At 44.9% G+C, this 17,793-nt stretch overlaps 1 protein-coding gene across 1 annotated transcript in view; it reads right to left on the bottom strand.

The window, feature by feature from the left end:
* Nucleotides 1–17,793, bottom strand: part of ROCK2 (Rho associated coiled-coil containing protein kinase 2) — a 258,440-nt gene that overhangs the window by 19,658 nt on the left and 220,989 nt on the right. Inside the window, exons 24-30 of the mRNA XM_068233265.1 lie at nt 16,487–16,581; nt 16,132–16,311; nt 14,013–14,175; nt 5,784–5,851; nt 4,118–4,206; nt 3,325–3,403; nt 1,395–1,653 (exon numbers count right to left, since the gene is read on the bottom strand). Of these exons, the coding sequence (XP_068089366.1) occupies nt 1,395–1,653; nt 3,325–3,403; nt 4,118–4,206; nt 5,784–5,851; nt 14,013–14,175; nt 16,132–16,311; nt 16,487–16,581 (933 nt within the window). The remainder of the gene's footprint in view (nt 1–1,394; nt 1,654–3,324; nt 3,404–4,117; nt 4,207–5,783; nt 5,852–14,012; nt 14,176–16,131; nt 16,312–16,486; nt 16,582–17,793) is intronic.

Raw genomic sequence — 17,793 nt, 5'->3', positions numbered from 1 at the left:
ACTGTTTTTCTGTAAACACCTATACCCATAGAGCTTTTAGCCAGCAACACAAATTCTTTTCAGAGGCCTGTCAGTACAACCTGTGTGAAAAGAAAAGCCGTGTTTACCAGCTGTTTTGTAACAATTTGTGTCGGCATTGGGGAGAGGGAGGCAGAACTGCACTGTAACCTGGCTGTAAACTGTTTACTTTACACTGCGTGGCAGAGAGAGAGAGAGAGACACACACAGGCAAGAAGACAGAGCTTCAGCTAATGATTATTTACACACATTTGAAGCTATATTCCTGAGGATTGTTTCTGTATGCTGGATGTTCTGGACTCAGTCCTCCATAGTAATGCCCAGTGAGACATGTTCTCTGTAAATGTCATATTTTCATTATATAAAACATGAAAATATGAAAAAAAGCCTTTGTATTGCTATTTGCTAGTATATAACTGGAACTAAATGTGGCATTTAGATTATAATCAAATTAGATGAAAATTGGTGCTGCCAAGTGCATGTCCGATCGACAAAGCGACCAATTTCGGGACGGAATGCCACAAGATGTCATGCCAAAGTTGGTTGGCCGAGTGTGCGGCAGTACGGCAGCTGATTTTGGAACGAGCGACGAGACAACAAAACCCCCGCCGCAATGTATAAATATGCCCCCTATGTGTGCATTTATACGTTACCTGTCCTGTAGCAGTCTCTGCGTGGTGTCCGTAATCTCCAGGCGGCTCTCCGCACAAGCTACTGGCACATAGTGTCTGACATCAGTCGCTATGCGCCAGTGGCATGTACGGAGAGCCGCCTGGAGGATTACGGACACCACGCGGAGGCTGCTACAGGACAGGTAACATATAAATGCACACACCGGGGGGCAGTGGCGGGGCAGACGCGGCGGGTTCAGCCGATTCCCTGAAGATTTCATGCTGAAATCGGAGGGGAATCGGCCTGTAGTATATTGGCAGACTCAACAAAAAGACAAATTTATCTCTAATCAGATTCGATTAGAGATAAATTTGTCTCTTTGTCGAATCTGCCAATAATCGTTAGGTCTATGGGCACCTTAACTGTCCAGGTCCCGGACAATCTTCATTTTAAGTATATAGGAGAAACGCCTGGTATAGAAAACCCGGCTATAATAGAACCTCTGTTATAGTAAACCTGTTTTTTTGCCTCGGCGGTATTCTGTATCCAGCTATAGTGGAAAGCAGAACTTCTGTAGTAGTAAACCTGTTCTTTTTGCCCCTGCGGTATTCTGTATCCGGCTATAGTGGAAAGCGGCCAAGTCTGATGGCACCACCAGCACTACGATCATTTGCCTGATGGTGGTGATGTCTATGGGCACCTTTGTCTTGCCTCTCGCACAAACTTGCTGTAGAGCTCTGTGGGTTGCAGAGCACCAGCCTTACCTTTGCAAGGTGCTATCATGTCCTCTTTTTTATCCATGTGGTCCTTGTGGCATTTGATATGGCAGCGTCGGCACTCTAAGGCAGCAGGGGGTTTGAACATGTGCCACAAGGGCTTCATACACGCATCGCAGCTGGTGGGGAAGTGGTAGAGGGTGGGGATGAACTCGTGACCCTTGTGACAGATGTAGTTCGACTTCTCCACAGGATCAACTGGGAATTCCTGCTCCTTCTTGCTTTCTCCTTCATTGTCATATAAAATCTGCAACACAAACAGGAAGTTGAGACATTGGTCCTCACAGGAAATGGCTTATCAAAGCAGAATTAAACTCTGGCATAAGATACAATTAAAAACCTGTCTTCCAACCTCCTCCTGCCTTTATGAAAATCACGATTCAGCCTCACCGTTCATGGTGAGGAAGCTGTCATCTTGCATAATGATGTAATATTCAGTTCAATCAGAAAGCTGTGTAGCCAGAAAAACCAAACATACTCCATATAGAGTAGCTTGCACACAGACGCTTCCTGGGCACCGCTCAGTGACTTATGGATAACCAATTTTAGAATGTAGAATGCCGATATTCGACATTGTTAAACTGGTAATGATGATAGTGAATTATCGATAAATAATACCAATACTTTACTACAACCAAACCTAACCCTATTCTTACACTGAACCCTCCCTCTACTGATGCCTAATCTTAAAGAGAATCTGTATTGTTAAAATCGCACAAAAGTAAACATACCAGTGCGTTAGGGGACATCTCCTATTCCCCTCTGTTACAATTTTGCTGCTCCCCGCCGCATTAAAAGTAGTCAAAAACAGTTTTAAAAAGTTTGTTTATAAACAAACAAAATGGCCACCAAAACAGGAAGTAGGTTGATGTACAGTATGTCCACACACAGAAAATACATCCATACTCAAGCAGGCTGTATACAGCTTTCCTTTTGAATCTCAAGAGATCATTTGTGTGTTTCTTTCCCCCTGCAGCTCTCACCCACTGAAGAGCTGCAGGCTGATTGTTTCTTCCTGCTGACAGCTCTGCCCGTGTCTGTAATTCCTCAGTATGTGACTCCAGCAGAGAAAAGCTGGCTAATGTAAATAACACACACGTGGGAGTGTGCATAGAGGGGCCTGGAGGGGGGCGTGCATAGCAGTACAACAGTGAAGAGTTGGCAGCCTTCCAGACACAGGGCGACAAGTCCAACAGGGGAAAGATACATTGATTTATTACAGAGACGGTGATAGTAGAAAGTGCTGCAGTAAGCCAGAGCACATTAGAATAGTTTTAGGAACTTGTAGGATGGTAGAAAACAGGATGACATTTTTGTTAGAGAGCCTCTTTAACACAACAACTTTAAAGCGGATCCGAGACGAAAAACTAACTATAACAAGTAACTTGTCTGTATATCTTATCTAAAGTTTAGATAGTTTACACAGCAAATCTAGCTGTAAACAGCTTCAATAGAATATAATTATTTTTCCTGTGATACAATGACAGCAGCCATGTTGTTTGTAAACATTACAAACAGGCAGGCTTATCTAGATCTTGAGGATTCAGCCTGTGAAAAAAAAAATGAATCCCCTCCTCCTCCCCTCTGCCTCTGAAATCTCTGGCTAGTAATACCCCCCCCTCCTCCTGCCCAGACTGAGCTCCCATGAGCCCTTGCCACTGTCTGAAAATGCCTTGGCTCTCTGAAAACCTGTGGGCGAGGCTTGTTTAGTTTATAGGGAATAAGAGTATTAAAACAAAAACAAAAATATATTTGGCTTGAAGAATTCCCTATAAACAATAGGAAAGGAACACAATTATGTAATGAGTAAAAGTTCATCTCGGATCCACTTTAAGTCTCCCACCCTGATGCCTAACCTTAGCCTCTTCCCTGCCAACGCCTAACCCTAAATCTCCACACAATGGCCAATTTAACTTGCCTGGAATATCCTGGGTATCTCCTTGGCGTCTGCTCGATACACATCTGTCTGTGTCACCTGCCGCACGTGGAACAGTTTGCTGTGGAGGTGAAACAACGCAGTTAGAAAGTATGATTGTAAATAACAGTCCAGAGACTTGCGTAACAAAGATTTTTTTAAGTTACCCGGGGTTTCCTCCAGCCCCATAAGCACGACCCTCGCCACCCTCCCGCATGCCTCCACTCATTGGCAATCAGCCCCGGCAACTGGCTCAGTCGCATCAGTTGGGGTCAGAAGACCCTGAATGATGCAACTTAAACAATTGTTTCCGATCTATAATCACAATCAAATAGAACAATATAACCTCCAGAGATTTGTATCATGAATGACCACTTTTAGAATTATTAAGGGCTCCCATGATCGCAATGCAATCAAGTATTACCCTTTTTCACTAGAGCAGTTGTGCTGCGATCTGTGCGTTTGCGGTGCAATGGAGGGACCCCCCCAAAAAAAATCAGGTGGGACAATTGTTTTAAAATTGACGAACCGTTGAAAAAATACCCAGTGTCACAATTGCTATGCGATTTTCCTGCGTTCCTATACCTTGTTTAAAAGGCCAAAAAGCCCCCAAAAAATGCAGCGGGCATGATTATTGCGATCGGGGAAAACTGTATCGCAAATGACAAGAAACCCGTTGGAAAATAGCCCTAAAAGTCTTCTGCACTTTTCATACAATGCATATCTCAGAGCTGTAGACAGAGCACAGTTATTACACTCTGCAGGGCTGGCTGCTCAGATAGGGGGCAATACTTACTCTATATCTAGCACCATATATGGGTTGGACTGCTCTTTATCCTGCTCACTATCATAAAACAGGATCTTCTTGCTGCTAACGACCACGTACTGCGGAAACAAACAAAAGAAAAGGGAAACATCAAAACATAGGCATGATACAAGATGCTACAGGTCACAGCACAGCTCAGTTTCTAGGGCTAGGCAGATCTAACTCTTTGAATGTCAGCAATGTGTATGAGGTTTGTACAGTCTCCTGGTGTTAGTGAGGGATTCCTGTGGGCTCTCTGTAGTGTCCTCCCACATCCAAAAGCATTCTGGTTGTTATTTTGAGTGCTCTTCAAAATTGACTGTATTATTATTGATTTATAAAGCGCCAACATATTCTGTGACTGTAGTCTGTTATAGACATTGATTTGTGAGCCCTAATAACAAATATTGAATAATATAAGAACCTTAAAGTGCACTTCTGGTATGAAGAAAAAATACTGTGGTACACTAATTATTAAAAGTTGTAATTACTGAGCACGCAGTCTGTGCAACAATCTTCACTGGAGCCCCAAAACCAGGCGGGTTCCGGGGCCATGCCCACTTGCCGAATATAGCACCGGCCTTTCTCTATGTGATATACATAGCCCCCAACCGTCCCGGATTGGTCAGGATTCTCCCGATTTGGGGGGGCCCTCCCGCTGTCCCGGGCCCCCCCTCTTGAATCCCGGCCGGCTGGGCAGATAATGGACGCGGAAAAACTGATCGAGGCTCCAGCCGCGGTAATGAGGCATGCGGGAGCTTCACTGCTGATCCACGCCGCGCGTACACTGTCTCTGGCATCCGACCTCCATGTGCTTCCTGTTTACTATGACGTCACAGGAAGCACATGGAGGTCGGATGCCAGAGAGACAGTACGCGCGGCGTGGATCAGCGGTAAGAGGACCCGACTGCCCGCTCCGCTGCGCTCACTCTGCCTACAGGAAGGGGAGGGGGGCACACAGACATACATAGGGGGGTATTCAGAGGGAGGAAGCAGTGAAGCTCCCGCATGCCTCATTACCGCGGCTGGAGCCTCGATCAGTTTTTCCGCGTCCATTATCTGATAAGGGAACCCCCCAAACCTAACAGTGGTACCCTCCTCCCCACCCACAGGCACCCTTACCCTCCTCCCCACCCACGGGCAGGGTGTATGAGGGTATACATATAAAAAAAATATAAGGGTATAAATATTTAATTAAAAAAAATCTTCAAAAAAACGATGGTAGGCGTGTTGGGGGTGTGGTTAGGGGTGTGGCCAGTGTCCCGGTTTCTTATTTTAAAATGTTGGGAGGTATGGATATATAGAAAGGGCAAGGCTGGTGTGGGCAAGGGGCGGAGCGATTTGCCAGTACTCTGTTGATTCGGGACTCATGTGAAGATTATTACAAAGACAGCGTGCTTCTAACTTATCAGCATTAGTGTACCTCAGTGGATTATTTTTCTACTCCAGGGGTACGCTTTAATGTACTCTGCAAACCATGGCTGACCGTGTGTCTTCACCATATCAAAGTGCACGGTCTCAATTTGCCTCATAAGGGCAAGTAGACCAAAAACACCTTAAATATTTTGAACACCTAGCATGACATTTGCAGTATGGTCACAGAAGTGCAGCTGTGGTCAGCATACAATCTCCCTAATCTGCCACCACATAAACCCACCTTCTTAATCCATCCAAACTTCTTGGTGTTACGGACAGGAAGCGATAACCACCCCTCCAGCCTGGATTCTGCAGGGATACAAATAAAAACAGTTGGCCAAAATGAAATAGGGATTACGAAGAAAAAAGTTCACCTTCACAAACTAGACACACCTGAAGCAACACACAGTCCAAGCTACAAGTATTCCAGGCAAAGCCACCCTAAAGTGAGGCTGCGGCCTACTGCTAGTAATGGTGAGGTGTACTGTCACTAGCTCTTGGTCTTCAGCTTGAACCCTTGCTCCAGACAGTTGTGTGAAGCAGGTGTTGTAAGCATGAGTGCAGCTGGAGATACAGCCTGTCATGGTTGCTGGCATGTGGTAAGGATGCTCATGTCTGATTGGTCTTCCATGACAAGCTGGTACCTCCATAAAGCTTAATGTGTAGCTCAATACAGCATTTGTAAAGTGAGGAAAGTGGATAGCTTGGTAGCTTGGGTTACTGTAGAGTTTTAGAAGCTGTACGAGTCTCAGATTCTATAAATGGAAAACAATTCAAAGGATAATTGCACCTATAAGCAAGAATGCGCTTACAGAGTGTACACTGCAAAAAGACAAGCTTCTCTCCTGTCTTTAAAGACGTTTCTAGAGTTATCACCATGGTGATAAGGCATGTAGTATTCAGGAAACATTTTATCTCAGGCAAACCTAAAGTTCACTCTTCTGTCTAAGTTAAGGTAAGATCTCTAAAGTTAACTCTTCAATCCTTAAAATAACTCCAGAATTCTAAAGTTAAAGACAGACTGTTAATTAACTGCGTGTGCAAATAACTACAGAGGAGATAACTTAAGGAATGAAGAGATAAGATAACTCTCTCACTATGAAAACTTACCACCACACATCGAACTTGCCTTCGATTTGCCATCAGATCGACCAACAGATAGATCCCTCTCTGATCGAATCTGATCAGAGAGGGATCGTATGGCTGCCTTACTGCAAACAGATTGTGAATCTGCATGAAATTCACAGCATGAAACTGATCACAATCTGTGAAGCTAATGATGCTGCAATTGAATGGTTAATCGCACAGGCATACACCGCCTCTGCTAGAGTGAAAAATGCATGCCCTGCATCCAAGACAAGTGCTAACATTTATTAAACTAGGAGGAACTTTAGCTTCCAATATGGTTTGCATGCAAAGTATATTATACTAGACACTTGCGCCACGGTGAGGCAATCCTCCGGGCAAGTGACCTAACCTAAATTTAAAACCTTGGGAGCAGCTAAGCAAAAAAATGTGTAACTTACATTTGGTTGAACAGCGAGGAGAACGCCAGCGCATACCACTAAGGCTGCATCTGAAATGACCACCAGCTCGGTGTGCAGTACCTAAATAGATTTTCTGCACACTTTGCATTCAATTCAGATGCAAATAATATTCAGATGCATAATAAGTAGTAGCAGATTTGCATATGATTTGCATCTGAATTGAATGCAAAGTGTGCAGAAAATCTATTTAGGTGTTGTACACTGAGCTGGTGGTCATTTCAGATGCAGCCTTAGTGGTATGCGCTGGCGTTCTCCTCGCTGTTCAACCAAATGCAAGTTACACATTTTTTAGCTTAGCTGCTCCCAAGATTTTAAATTTAGGTTAGGTCACTTGCCCGGAGGTTTGCCTCACCGTGGCGCAAGTGTCTAGTATAATATACTTTGCATGCAAACCATATTGGAAGCTAAAGTTCCTCCTAGTTTAATAAATGTTAGCACTTGTCTTGGATGCAGGGCATGCATTTTTCACTCTAGCAGAGGCGGTGTATGCCTGTGCGATTAACCATTCAATTGCAGCATGTGTTTAGGGACGCGCAGCCTTTCCCCCCACCTTTTCTTGCCTCCATACACAGTTTTCACTACAAGGCCACTTTAAATAAAATATTTTAACATGAATTTGCTCTTTAGCTCCACCTTCTTGTATGTACTTGCAATACTGACAGTACAAAAAGCGTTTCATGTTACTGCTGTGTACTGATAATTCACTTCACTGCTTACAAAACTTAAAAACAAAACGCATACACACACTAAATATATTAAACACTCTGCATTCCCTTTCATCATAATAAAGAAGTATATAAAAAAAATGACATGCATGTTACTTCAAATGATCAAAGTCTTGTTGGCCATTTTTAAGACACACAAATGCTGGTCTACAGTCATAAAAGGCTCAGGGAAAGAACGATGGTAAAACATATTTGGACTTGTAACTGATATAATCTGTTGTCCATCTTTCAACAACTTTCCTCATCCTCTAGTCACTCAGTGTCTTCTCTATGGGAGGGCACAAGGTGACACCACCATATTAGGATGTAGCAAGCAAAGAGAGTGGTGTCACCTTTCCTCCCTGATGTATGTGGAGACACTTGGCTTATGTGCAGGATCATGTGACTAGGCTGAAGGAATGCTGGATACCTTCCTCATTTCAGAGTTTTAACCTCACTTACTCCCCAATACTAAAAAACGCGATTAAGCTGTGTTATGTGTAATGGTGCCTCTACACAGCACAATAAAAATGTTCGATTTTCCCATTTATTCGACCAAAACGAGCGAATGGAATGAAAGTCATAAAGAATCTTTTTTTTAATCAGGAGAAATGAACTATTATCCCATTTTATCGATAAAAATCCAATCTGACATGTTGGAAAAATCGATATATTTAACTTAACGGAATAATCAAATGAAATTGTCTAAAAAAAAAATAAAAATGAAAAAAAAACTGTACTGTGTATGGGCATGCACCATTAGTGTTATTAGTGTTATTTCCCCTCAAAAAGCAAGCATTGCTGGCTTTTTAGAGGTCAGCAATAAACTGTCATGTGGAATCTTGTAAACGATGAGAAAGCAATACATTACACGCAATGCATGACACTCTAATCATTGGTAATTCTGCTTAACGCAGTTTACTGCCTACACCCCTTGGATGCTAAAATGCTAACTTCTTCAATTGCTTACAAAATGGCTGCTAATTTGTGTGGTGATATGAGGAGCATTGCTCGAGCCATAGAAGAGAGCTCATGCAGTCAGTATTCATGCCATGCGGATCTCACACCAGCTGCTGTGAACAGTAGGATTAGAGGTGAACAAGAAGTGTTAGCTAAGGGCCAATGGTAACAGGTTATGGGGCCACACAGTGCAGCAGACAGTTGCACAGCGATGTCACCTTCATTGCCATCGCTATCGGAATCTGAAGGGGCTTGTGCATATTGTACCGGCTCCTCCTCTGAGTCCAAATCAGAATCAGAGTTGAAAAGCAAGCGAGAGCGGGAGGGCCTAGTGCCAATGCGGACAGAAGTAGAGGAACGCTGGTAGGTGAAGGACATGGACTCCATAGTACGGGACTGAGTGATGTGGACTGAGAAGCCGGCACAGAACCGGAAGAGAGGTGCAAAGGAGGAGTTAAAAACACATGAGGTGAGTAAAGAAAGGAGGAAAAAAAGAAAGGTTTATTAAAAAGTAATAAATACATGTGATCAGCTTAATAATTCTAACAGGAACTTGTACTTTTGAAGATCAGTTTACAGACTGGCAAAAGGACTAACGTGAACCCCTCACTAGACATTTATAACTATCCTCCACAAACACTATATGAGGTGTGGAAGAATGTAACAGTCATAGGTAGACCCACAGGGAAAAAGAGAAAATGGGACAATGGGCAGCTTTTGTCTGTACTGGGACAACACAGGCAGGTGTCAACTACCTGAAGAAAACAAGCTACCCCTATTGCAATAAGATGGACACTTTGCCTTTCAATACAGAATGTCAAGAAAAACAAAAAAGTTTGCTTCCTTAAAACAGAAAGAATTTACAATAATTCAGGTTGGAGTGAGCTTGAGATGTCTCCCAGGGCATCACTGCTGAATATATGCAAATTAACTATTGTCACCCTAAGGGCCCTTTTACACTTAATCAGTTGGTGTGCGTTAGTACGCGTTGGTGTGCGTTGGTACGCGTTTTTTCCATAGCAGTGCATTGTGACAAAGATTTCAGTTAAAACGCGATAAGTGTGAAAGGTGCCACAGGAAAACATGGGACTTACTTTGAAAATCAGTTTTCTTTCTGTTTTAACTGAGAGCAACTGATTAAGTGTAAAAGGGCCCTTAGAAGCTAAACACACCTCCAGAACCGCTGGAATGCAATGTGTCGTCAGCTTGTTAATTTGTACAGAGCCAGAATAATCCAACATGCATACAGACTGTTTCGGATTGTTTGATCTTCATCAGTGCATGGCATGTATTAATTTGGCTGTATGGAGTAGGGCTTGTAACACCGAGAGGTACAGACTAACCAGCAAGCTCATGGTGACCCAGAACTCATTGGAGTGTGTAAGGGACTACAATGGTCCTAAAGCCCCCTTACTAAGATGCTAAGCTCACTCCAACCTGAATTATCGCAAATTCTTTCTGTTTTAAGAAAGCAAACTTTTGTTTTCCATAGCATTTTAGTTTGGGGGCTTTTAGGACCATTGTAGCCCCTCACACACTCCACTGAGTTCTGGTTCACCATGAGCTTGCTGGTTAGTCTGTACCAATACAGAATGCCCATAGGCTGTCAGGACCAGTCTCCATTTTGTATCACCTATAATTGTAGAAATGTAAGTGTACTAGACTAGTTATAGCAGCCTGCAGGTGTCACTATTCAAACTCCCTTCATGAGTAGGAACGGTCAATGAGATACAAAGTGGAATTCTTAGCGTTTCATTGACCATCTCTATTTATGAGGGGCTCAGAGGGCGGCTGTCTGACTCCTGAGACACCTTCAGCTTTTTGATCAGTGAAGTCTCTAGCAAAGAAACTAAAGGGGTGCAGCTTCATTGCCCTGGAACTAGCATGCGGCTGGGAAAACACAATTTACCACCTCAGGCTTTACATACAATTATTTTTCTACGCAACTGTGACATCTTGAGGTAATCACAATTATACACCTTGACCTATAAGATAATTGGTGCAATATGAAATAGGCAGGTCCCACCACTGCAACCCACTTGCTCCGCTGTCAGTATGAGAGCAGAGCTCAGTGAGATGGTCAAGAGCGGATTTCATTGGCTCCTGACCCTGCAAACACTGTGATTGGCTCACAGTGATCACAGGATCAACAGCCAATGAAATTGTTCTTTAACAGCTTTAACTGTGTCCCAGAGCACAGAGAGGGTCTTTTCCTGCACAGGCGGAGCCACCGGCAGTGCTGTGAGTCGCAGCTTCTGTTTAAGGGAACCCGAGGTGAAAATAAACTGATGAGATAGACAATTATATTTATCCCCCTACTCCTAAAAATGACTTTTTTAGTCATCCCAGGATTTTATTTTATATTGAAACATTTAGAAAGTAGTTTGAATGTTTTGTTCTCTGTGTTCAGTTGCAGTCTACTAAGTGTCCCTAAATGAGAATACATTAACTATATTGACCATTTCTCGCTCCCTCTGCTATCAGAAATATGTACAAAGTACTGACAAGACAAAAGCTGTCACTTCCATCCTTAAAAATTAACAGTTTCAGGCAGCAAAATAAAACAAGTAAAACAGCCTGGTTATTAATATGTTTCGTACTGTACAATACAATACAATAACATTTGTAAAGCGCTTTTCTCCCACAGGGCTCAAAGCGCATACACATGTTTATCTTATCAAGTCATATGTCACCTCGCGTACACTTTAAGGCTAATTACACTATGATGTAGCACACAGATCACTGCAAATGATTTCTATAACACTTATATGTGACATGAAAACTTTTCATTGTGTGCTGTACAAGAGTTAGGGTCTGCTTTAAGTGAACTTGTAACATCACAAAACATAACCAGAGTAGCATTATAAGGAGTCCAGCTATCTTCTGGTATTGTGATTGTCCTCACTGTGGAACCCCTGGTAAACTTTATAAAGTAGGCCTAAAGTTCAGACTTAAAGACAAGCTTTGCCCCTTCCTGTTCGAAATTGTTTAGCAGTAAAGTGAGATCCTGTTCTAGCAGGTGCTTAATATCCTAACAGCCCACATCACTAGGCAAGAGACGCTGTAACAATACGCCTTCACATATAACACAATGGTGGACAGAGCTTGTGCACAACTGCAGCTCATCTCCCATATCTGAGCCTGCGGTAATCTCAAGAGGCTGCAGCTGCTGAGCAAGTAAGTGAGGCATTGGCAGAAGGAGCCGAGAACAAGAAACCATGATGCACATAGGAAGGCAGTGTTCTGTGGCTGCCCCCTCAAGCACTCGATCGATAGATAGGACAGTGCAGGAACAAAAGCTTGGGAAGGGGTGACTAAAAGTATCACACAGCTGTGGTCAACCCTGCGCTTCATAAAGAGGGGGAAAAAGCTAATATGACCGGATCCCCTTTCATCGCTGTAAGCAAGGAAATGCAATGCCAAGCGTTGGTTGTAACATATATTGATAGTTGTCCTTGAACTGGTTTGGGATGGAGTATACCCAGGAAGGGGAGGGACATTGCATGAAGTCTGAGATTAGGCCTATTCCATAGAGCTTCCCAGGTGCACCTAAGCTAAGAATGACGCACACTAAAGTACTAACAGTGCATACTCAGTACATACATACTAGAGCCACATCAGTACATACTGTGTATACTGGAGTACTATCAGTACATACATACTAAAGCGCCATCCTACTAGAGCCACATCAGTACATACTGTGTATACTGGAGTACTATCAATACATACATACTAAAGCGCCATCCTACTAGAGCCACATCAGTACATACTGTGTATACTGGAGTACTATCAATACATACATACTAAAGCGCCATCCTACTAGAGCCAGGTCAGTGCATAGTGACCAAGGTGCTTCCAAAAATGCAGCAATCTTACGGTTACTAACCCTGGGAGAGTACCAGCTGTTAACCCATTAGCACCACCCACGATACCATAGATGTGTTGCTATGGTGCTGCGCATTACCACAGCAACATGCAATTTAACCTGATAAATTTACCCTTGCATACTGCATCAGGCGCAATGTATCACATGACTGATGCATGTAAAAAAAAAAAAATCTGAACTTGACAGTATAATTCATGCTTTGTGATATTACAGGTTCACTTTAAAGGGATACTGTAGGGGGGTCGGGGGAAAAGGAGTTGAACTTACCCGGGGCTTCTAATGGTCCCCGGCATACATCCTGCACCCGCGCAGCCACTCCCCAATGCTCCGGCCCCGCCTCCAGTTCACTTCTGGAATTTCAGACTCTAATGTCGTAAAACCACTGTGCCCGCTCCCCCTGATGTCACCAGGAGTGTATTGCGCAGGCCCAGTGCAGTCTGCGCAGTATGCTCCTGCTGACGTCAGCGGGAGGGAAGGGGCGGCCACGCAAGCACAGTGGTTTTCTGACTTTAAAGTCGGAACTTCCAGAAGTGAACCGGAGGCGGGGCCGATGCATCGGTGAGCTGCTGCGTGGGCACAGGACGTCTGTGGAGGACCGTTAGAGGCCCCGGGTAACTTCAACTCTCTTCCTCCCTACAGTAGTCCTTTAAAAACAAATGAAAAATGTGTACATGTAGATCACCTATTGCTCATTTTGAACACACCGCCTCAACGTTTGCACTCCCCTGATTGAACAGAGTCTGGCAAGTGTCTTACGTGCCACAGCAGGAAACATGAGGTGAAAATAAACTGATGAGATAAACAATTGTATATATCCTCCTCCTCCTAAAATTACTTTTTTTTAGCTATCCCACAATTTTATTTTAGATTTACAACTACTTTTTAAGTTTCTACTGTTCTACTAATCGTCTCTACACAATAACATTCATTCAAGTATGCCAGAGCTAAAATGTGTCTCTTTCCTGCTCAAAGAAGCCATTTTGTGCCAGGAAAGTGTTTTATGGTTGTAATTTCTTATCAGTGAGGGTTACGCTATTGTCTGGCCCAGTTCTGACCCAGACAGGAGCTGTCACTTGCATGCCTATTTTTAACTCTTTCAGGCAGAGAAAGAAAAACAAGGAACACAAGGTAGTTCTTTGCGTGCTTCGCACTGCCCATACACATGTCTATCTCATCATGTCACCTCGTGTCTCCTTTGAGGAGCTCTCTGCATCCATCTGGCTGAGAGTACAGCGCACAGTGAGTGTAATCTGAGCAATGCCTTCTACCACATGTGTATGTACTGGACCTAAGCAGACCATAAATCATGGAAATGATAAACACTACAAAGTGCTGTGTTGGGCAGTGTGTGACTGCAGAGGAAAGAGCTTTACCTGGGAAGCCATCGTCATTATCATTGTCACCGTGTCCGCTGCCTATGCTGGTGCTGTCTATGCGGATTGCCTGCAGCTGGCAGCGCAGCTGCTCGATGTCACTGTCCTTGCTGTCAAGCGCCATCTGCAGTTCGATACGAACCTGGCTCTCATCTGCTATTTGCTGTAGGAGGAAAGAGGCAGAGACATGGGTGAGGCACGGAGAGCAATATTGCTGTTGTATGTTATACTAGGGGTGTAAAACTCAGATAGAAAATGGGCTGAAATTGAACACTGGGACAAAGTTGTGGGCCGACCTCAATATCTAGAGGCCCCCTCCCTCTCTTATAAAGTTCCCTGGTGTCTAGTGGCCTTCCTCCATCCCCTATACAGTTCCGTGGTGCTTAGTGGAACTCCTGCATCCCCTATACAGTTCCCTGGTGTCTAGTGGCACTCCTGCATCCCCTATACAGTTCCCTGGTGTCTAGTGGCCTTCCTCCATCCCCTATACAGTTCCCTGGTGCCTAGTGGCACTCCTGCATCCCCTATACAGTTCCCTGGTGCCTAGTGGCACTCCTGCATCCCCTATACAGTTCCCTGGTGCCTAGTGGCACTCCTGCATCCCCTATACAGTTCCCTGGTGCCTAGTGGCACTCCTGCATCCCCTATACAGTTCCCTGGTGCCTAGTGGCACTCCTGCATCCCCTATACAGTTCCCTGGTGCCTAGTGGCACTCCTGCACAGTTCCCTGGTGTCTAGTGGCCTTCCTCCATCCCCTATACAGTTCACTGGTGCCTAGTGGCACTCCTGCATCCCCTATACAGTTCCCTGGTGTCTAGTGGCACTCCTGCATCCCCTATACAGTTCCCTGGTGCCTAGTGGCACTTCTGCATCCCCTATACAGTTCCCTGGTGTCTAGTGGCCTTCCTCCATCCCCTATACAGTTCCCTGGTGTCTAGTGCCCCCTTTCCTCTATACAGTTCCCTGGTGCCTAGTGGCCTTCCTCCATACCCTATACAGTTCCCTGGTGTCTAGTGGCCTTCCTCCATACCCTATACAGTTCCCTGGTGTCTAGTGGCCTTCCTCCATCCCCTATACAGTTCCCTGGTGCCTAGTGACACTCCTGCATCCCCTATACAGTTCCCTGGTGCCTAGTGGCCTTCCTCCATCCCCTATACAGTTCCCTGGTGTCTATACAGTTCCCTGGTGTCTAGTGGCCTTCCTCTATCCCCTATACAGTTCCGTGGTGTCTATACAGTTCCCTGGTGTCTAGTGGCACTCCTGCATCCCCTATACAGTTCCCTGGTGTCTAGTGGCCTTCCTCCATCCCCTATACAGTTCCCTGGTGCCTAGTGACACTCCTGCATCCCCTATACAGTTCCCTGGTGCCTAGTGGCCTTCCTCCATCCCCTATACAGTTCCCTGGTGTCTATACAGTTCCCTGGTGTCTAGTGGCACTTCTGCATCCACTATACATTTCCTTAGTGTCTAAATAGTTCCCTGGTGTCTAGTGCCCAGTTCCTCTATACAGTTTCCTGGTGTCTAGTGCCCCGTTCCTCTATACAGTTCCCTGGTGTCTAGTGGCCCCTCCTCCATCCCCTATACAGTTCCCTGGTGTCTAGTGGCCCCCTTCCCCTATAAAGTTCCCTGGTGCCCCCTCCTCCATCCCCTATACAGTTCCCTGGTGTCTAGTGGCCCCCTCCCTTCTATAATTCTCTGGTGTGTTATGTCCCCCCTCACTCCCCTGCAAAGTTCCCCGGTGCCTAGTGGCCCTCCTACATCCCATATAAAAGTTCCCTGTTGTCTAATGCTGACTACCGCACTCCATTGTAAAGTTCCCTGATGCCTAGCAGCCCTCCTTCCCCTATACAGTTGCCTGGTGTCTAGTGGACCCTCTCCCACCCCTATACAGTTTCCTGGTGTCGAGTGGACCTCCTTCATCCCCTATACAGTTCTCAGGTGTCTAGTGCTACTCCCTCTCTGGTGGCCTAGCGCTAGCCAAACATTATGCAAAGTGGGGAAACCACTTGCGGGCCTAATGTGATGGCTCTGCAGGACAGATTTGGCCCATGGGCCAGAATATGACATGTCAGTACTAGACAGATTCTTTGTCAGAAAACACATCCCACAACAACCGTACCGCCTGCATCTCATTCAGCTCTTTCTGATACTTGATGACCATGTGATTGAGTTTCTCCCGCTCTGACTTGAGCTCCAGCTGCAGTTTCCTGTTCTCTTTCTCCTTCCTGCGGACGTCTGTGTCCGCCACCACCTTGGTGGGAATCTTCCTGTTCATGATCTCCGCCAGCTTGTTCACAGCCTGTAAGAACGAGAAGTGAACAAAGTCAGAGACGTATTCACTATAATCCAATGTAAAATGGCATTCACTGAAATAATCAGGGCAGACTTCAGTTAGCAGCGAGTTATGGGCCTCTATGCCCACCAGATGGCGCTGCTTGCTCAGCATGCGATGGTGAATCACACTGGAACAGTACCTGAGTCTTCAGTGTCCTCTCGTTCAGAAGCTGCTTGTCGTATTGTGCTTTGATGGTCATTATGTTGTTGTCTTCTTCCTTCAGATGCTGAATCTCTGTAGAAGGGAAGTAAACAGCAATTCAAATAAAGGTAAACAAGGAATATGTCAGATTCTTTAATATCACCATGGTGTTTCCTGCTGTACAGAATCCCCTCATTTCCTGAGGGAGAAAACTTCAAGGAAGTCTGATGTGCAGCTATTAAAGGACACCTGACCTAATGGTGCTCATACATGGTACAGTTTTTTTCATTTTTTTTTATTAGATAATTTTGTTCTATTATTTTGTTAGATCGAATATAACGATTTTTCCAACATGTCCGATCAGATTTTTATTGAAAAAACGGGATAATAGTTCCTTTTTCTTGACCGAAAAAAAGGGGATTTTTTTACTTTTATTAGATTCCATCGTTTTAGTGGAATACACGGGAAAAACAAACGTTTTTATTGTACCGTGTATGGGCACCATAAGAGGGATATGGAGGCTGCCATATTTATTTTCTTTAATCAATACCAGTTGCCTGGCAGCCCTGCTGATCTATTTGGCGGCAGTAGTGTTGGGACACCACCAGAAAGAAGCATGCGTCTAATCTCGTCAGATCTGACAATGTCAGAAACACCTGATCTGCTGCATGCTTGTGCAGGGTCTATGGCTAAAAGTATTAGAGGCAGAGGATCAGCAGGAAAGCCAGGCAGTCTGTACTATTTAAAAGGAAAAAAAAATATGGCAGCCTCCATATCCCTCTCAGTTAAAGGGGTTCTGTGGGGGTTTCTGAAGAGAAAAACGGACACTTACCTTGGGCTTCTATGAGCCCCATGCAGCGGTAATGTCCCACGACGTCCTGCTCCCATCCGCCGTTCCCCGCAGCCGGCACCGGGCTATTATTCGTCTGACATACAGATGAATAATGCGCGTTGCCGTGCCTCTGCTCGCGTCATCTGAGGCTTACTGTGCAGGCGCAGTACAACGGAGCCTTGTACTGCGCTTGCGCAGTAAGCTTCCGATGACGCAGGCGGAAGTGAGCGGGTGCGCGGCCACTCTAGCGCAGCCGCAGTTGGATCCCATGCCGCTTAGACCGGGGCCGGCGGCGGAGAACGGCAGATGGGAGGAAGACGGCGTGGGACATTACCGCTGCACGGGGCTGATAGAAGCCCAAGGTAAGTGTCCGTTTTTCTCTTCCACAACCCCCACAGAACCCCTTTAAGGTTCCCTTTAATTACAGAAGTTCTAACTCTTCTTCACTAAGTTTTATCATTCAGAGCACACTG

The sequence above is a fragment of the Hyperolius riggenbachi genome, chromosome 4 (genome assembly GCF_040937935.1).
Source record: "Hyperolius riggenbachi isolate aHypRig1 chromosome 4, aHypRig1.pri, whole genome shotgun sequence".
Lineage (NCBI taxonomy): Eukaryota > Metazoa > Chordata > Amphibia > Anura > Hyperoliidae > Hyperolius > Hyperolius riggenbachi.
The sequence above is the reverse complement of the archived record's forward strand: the minus strand, read 5'-3'. Positions and strand labels throughout refer to the sequence as shown.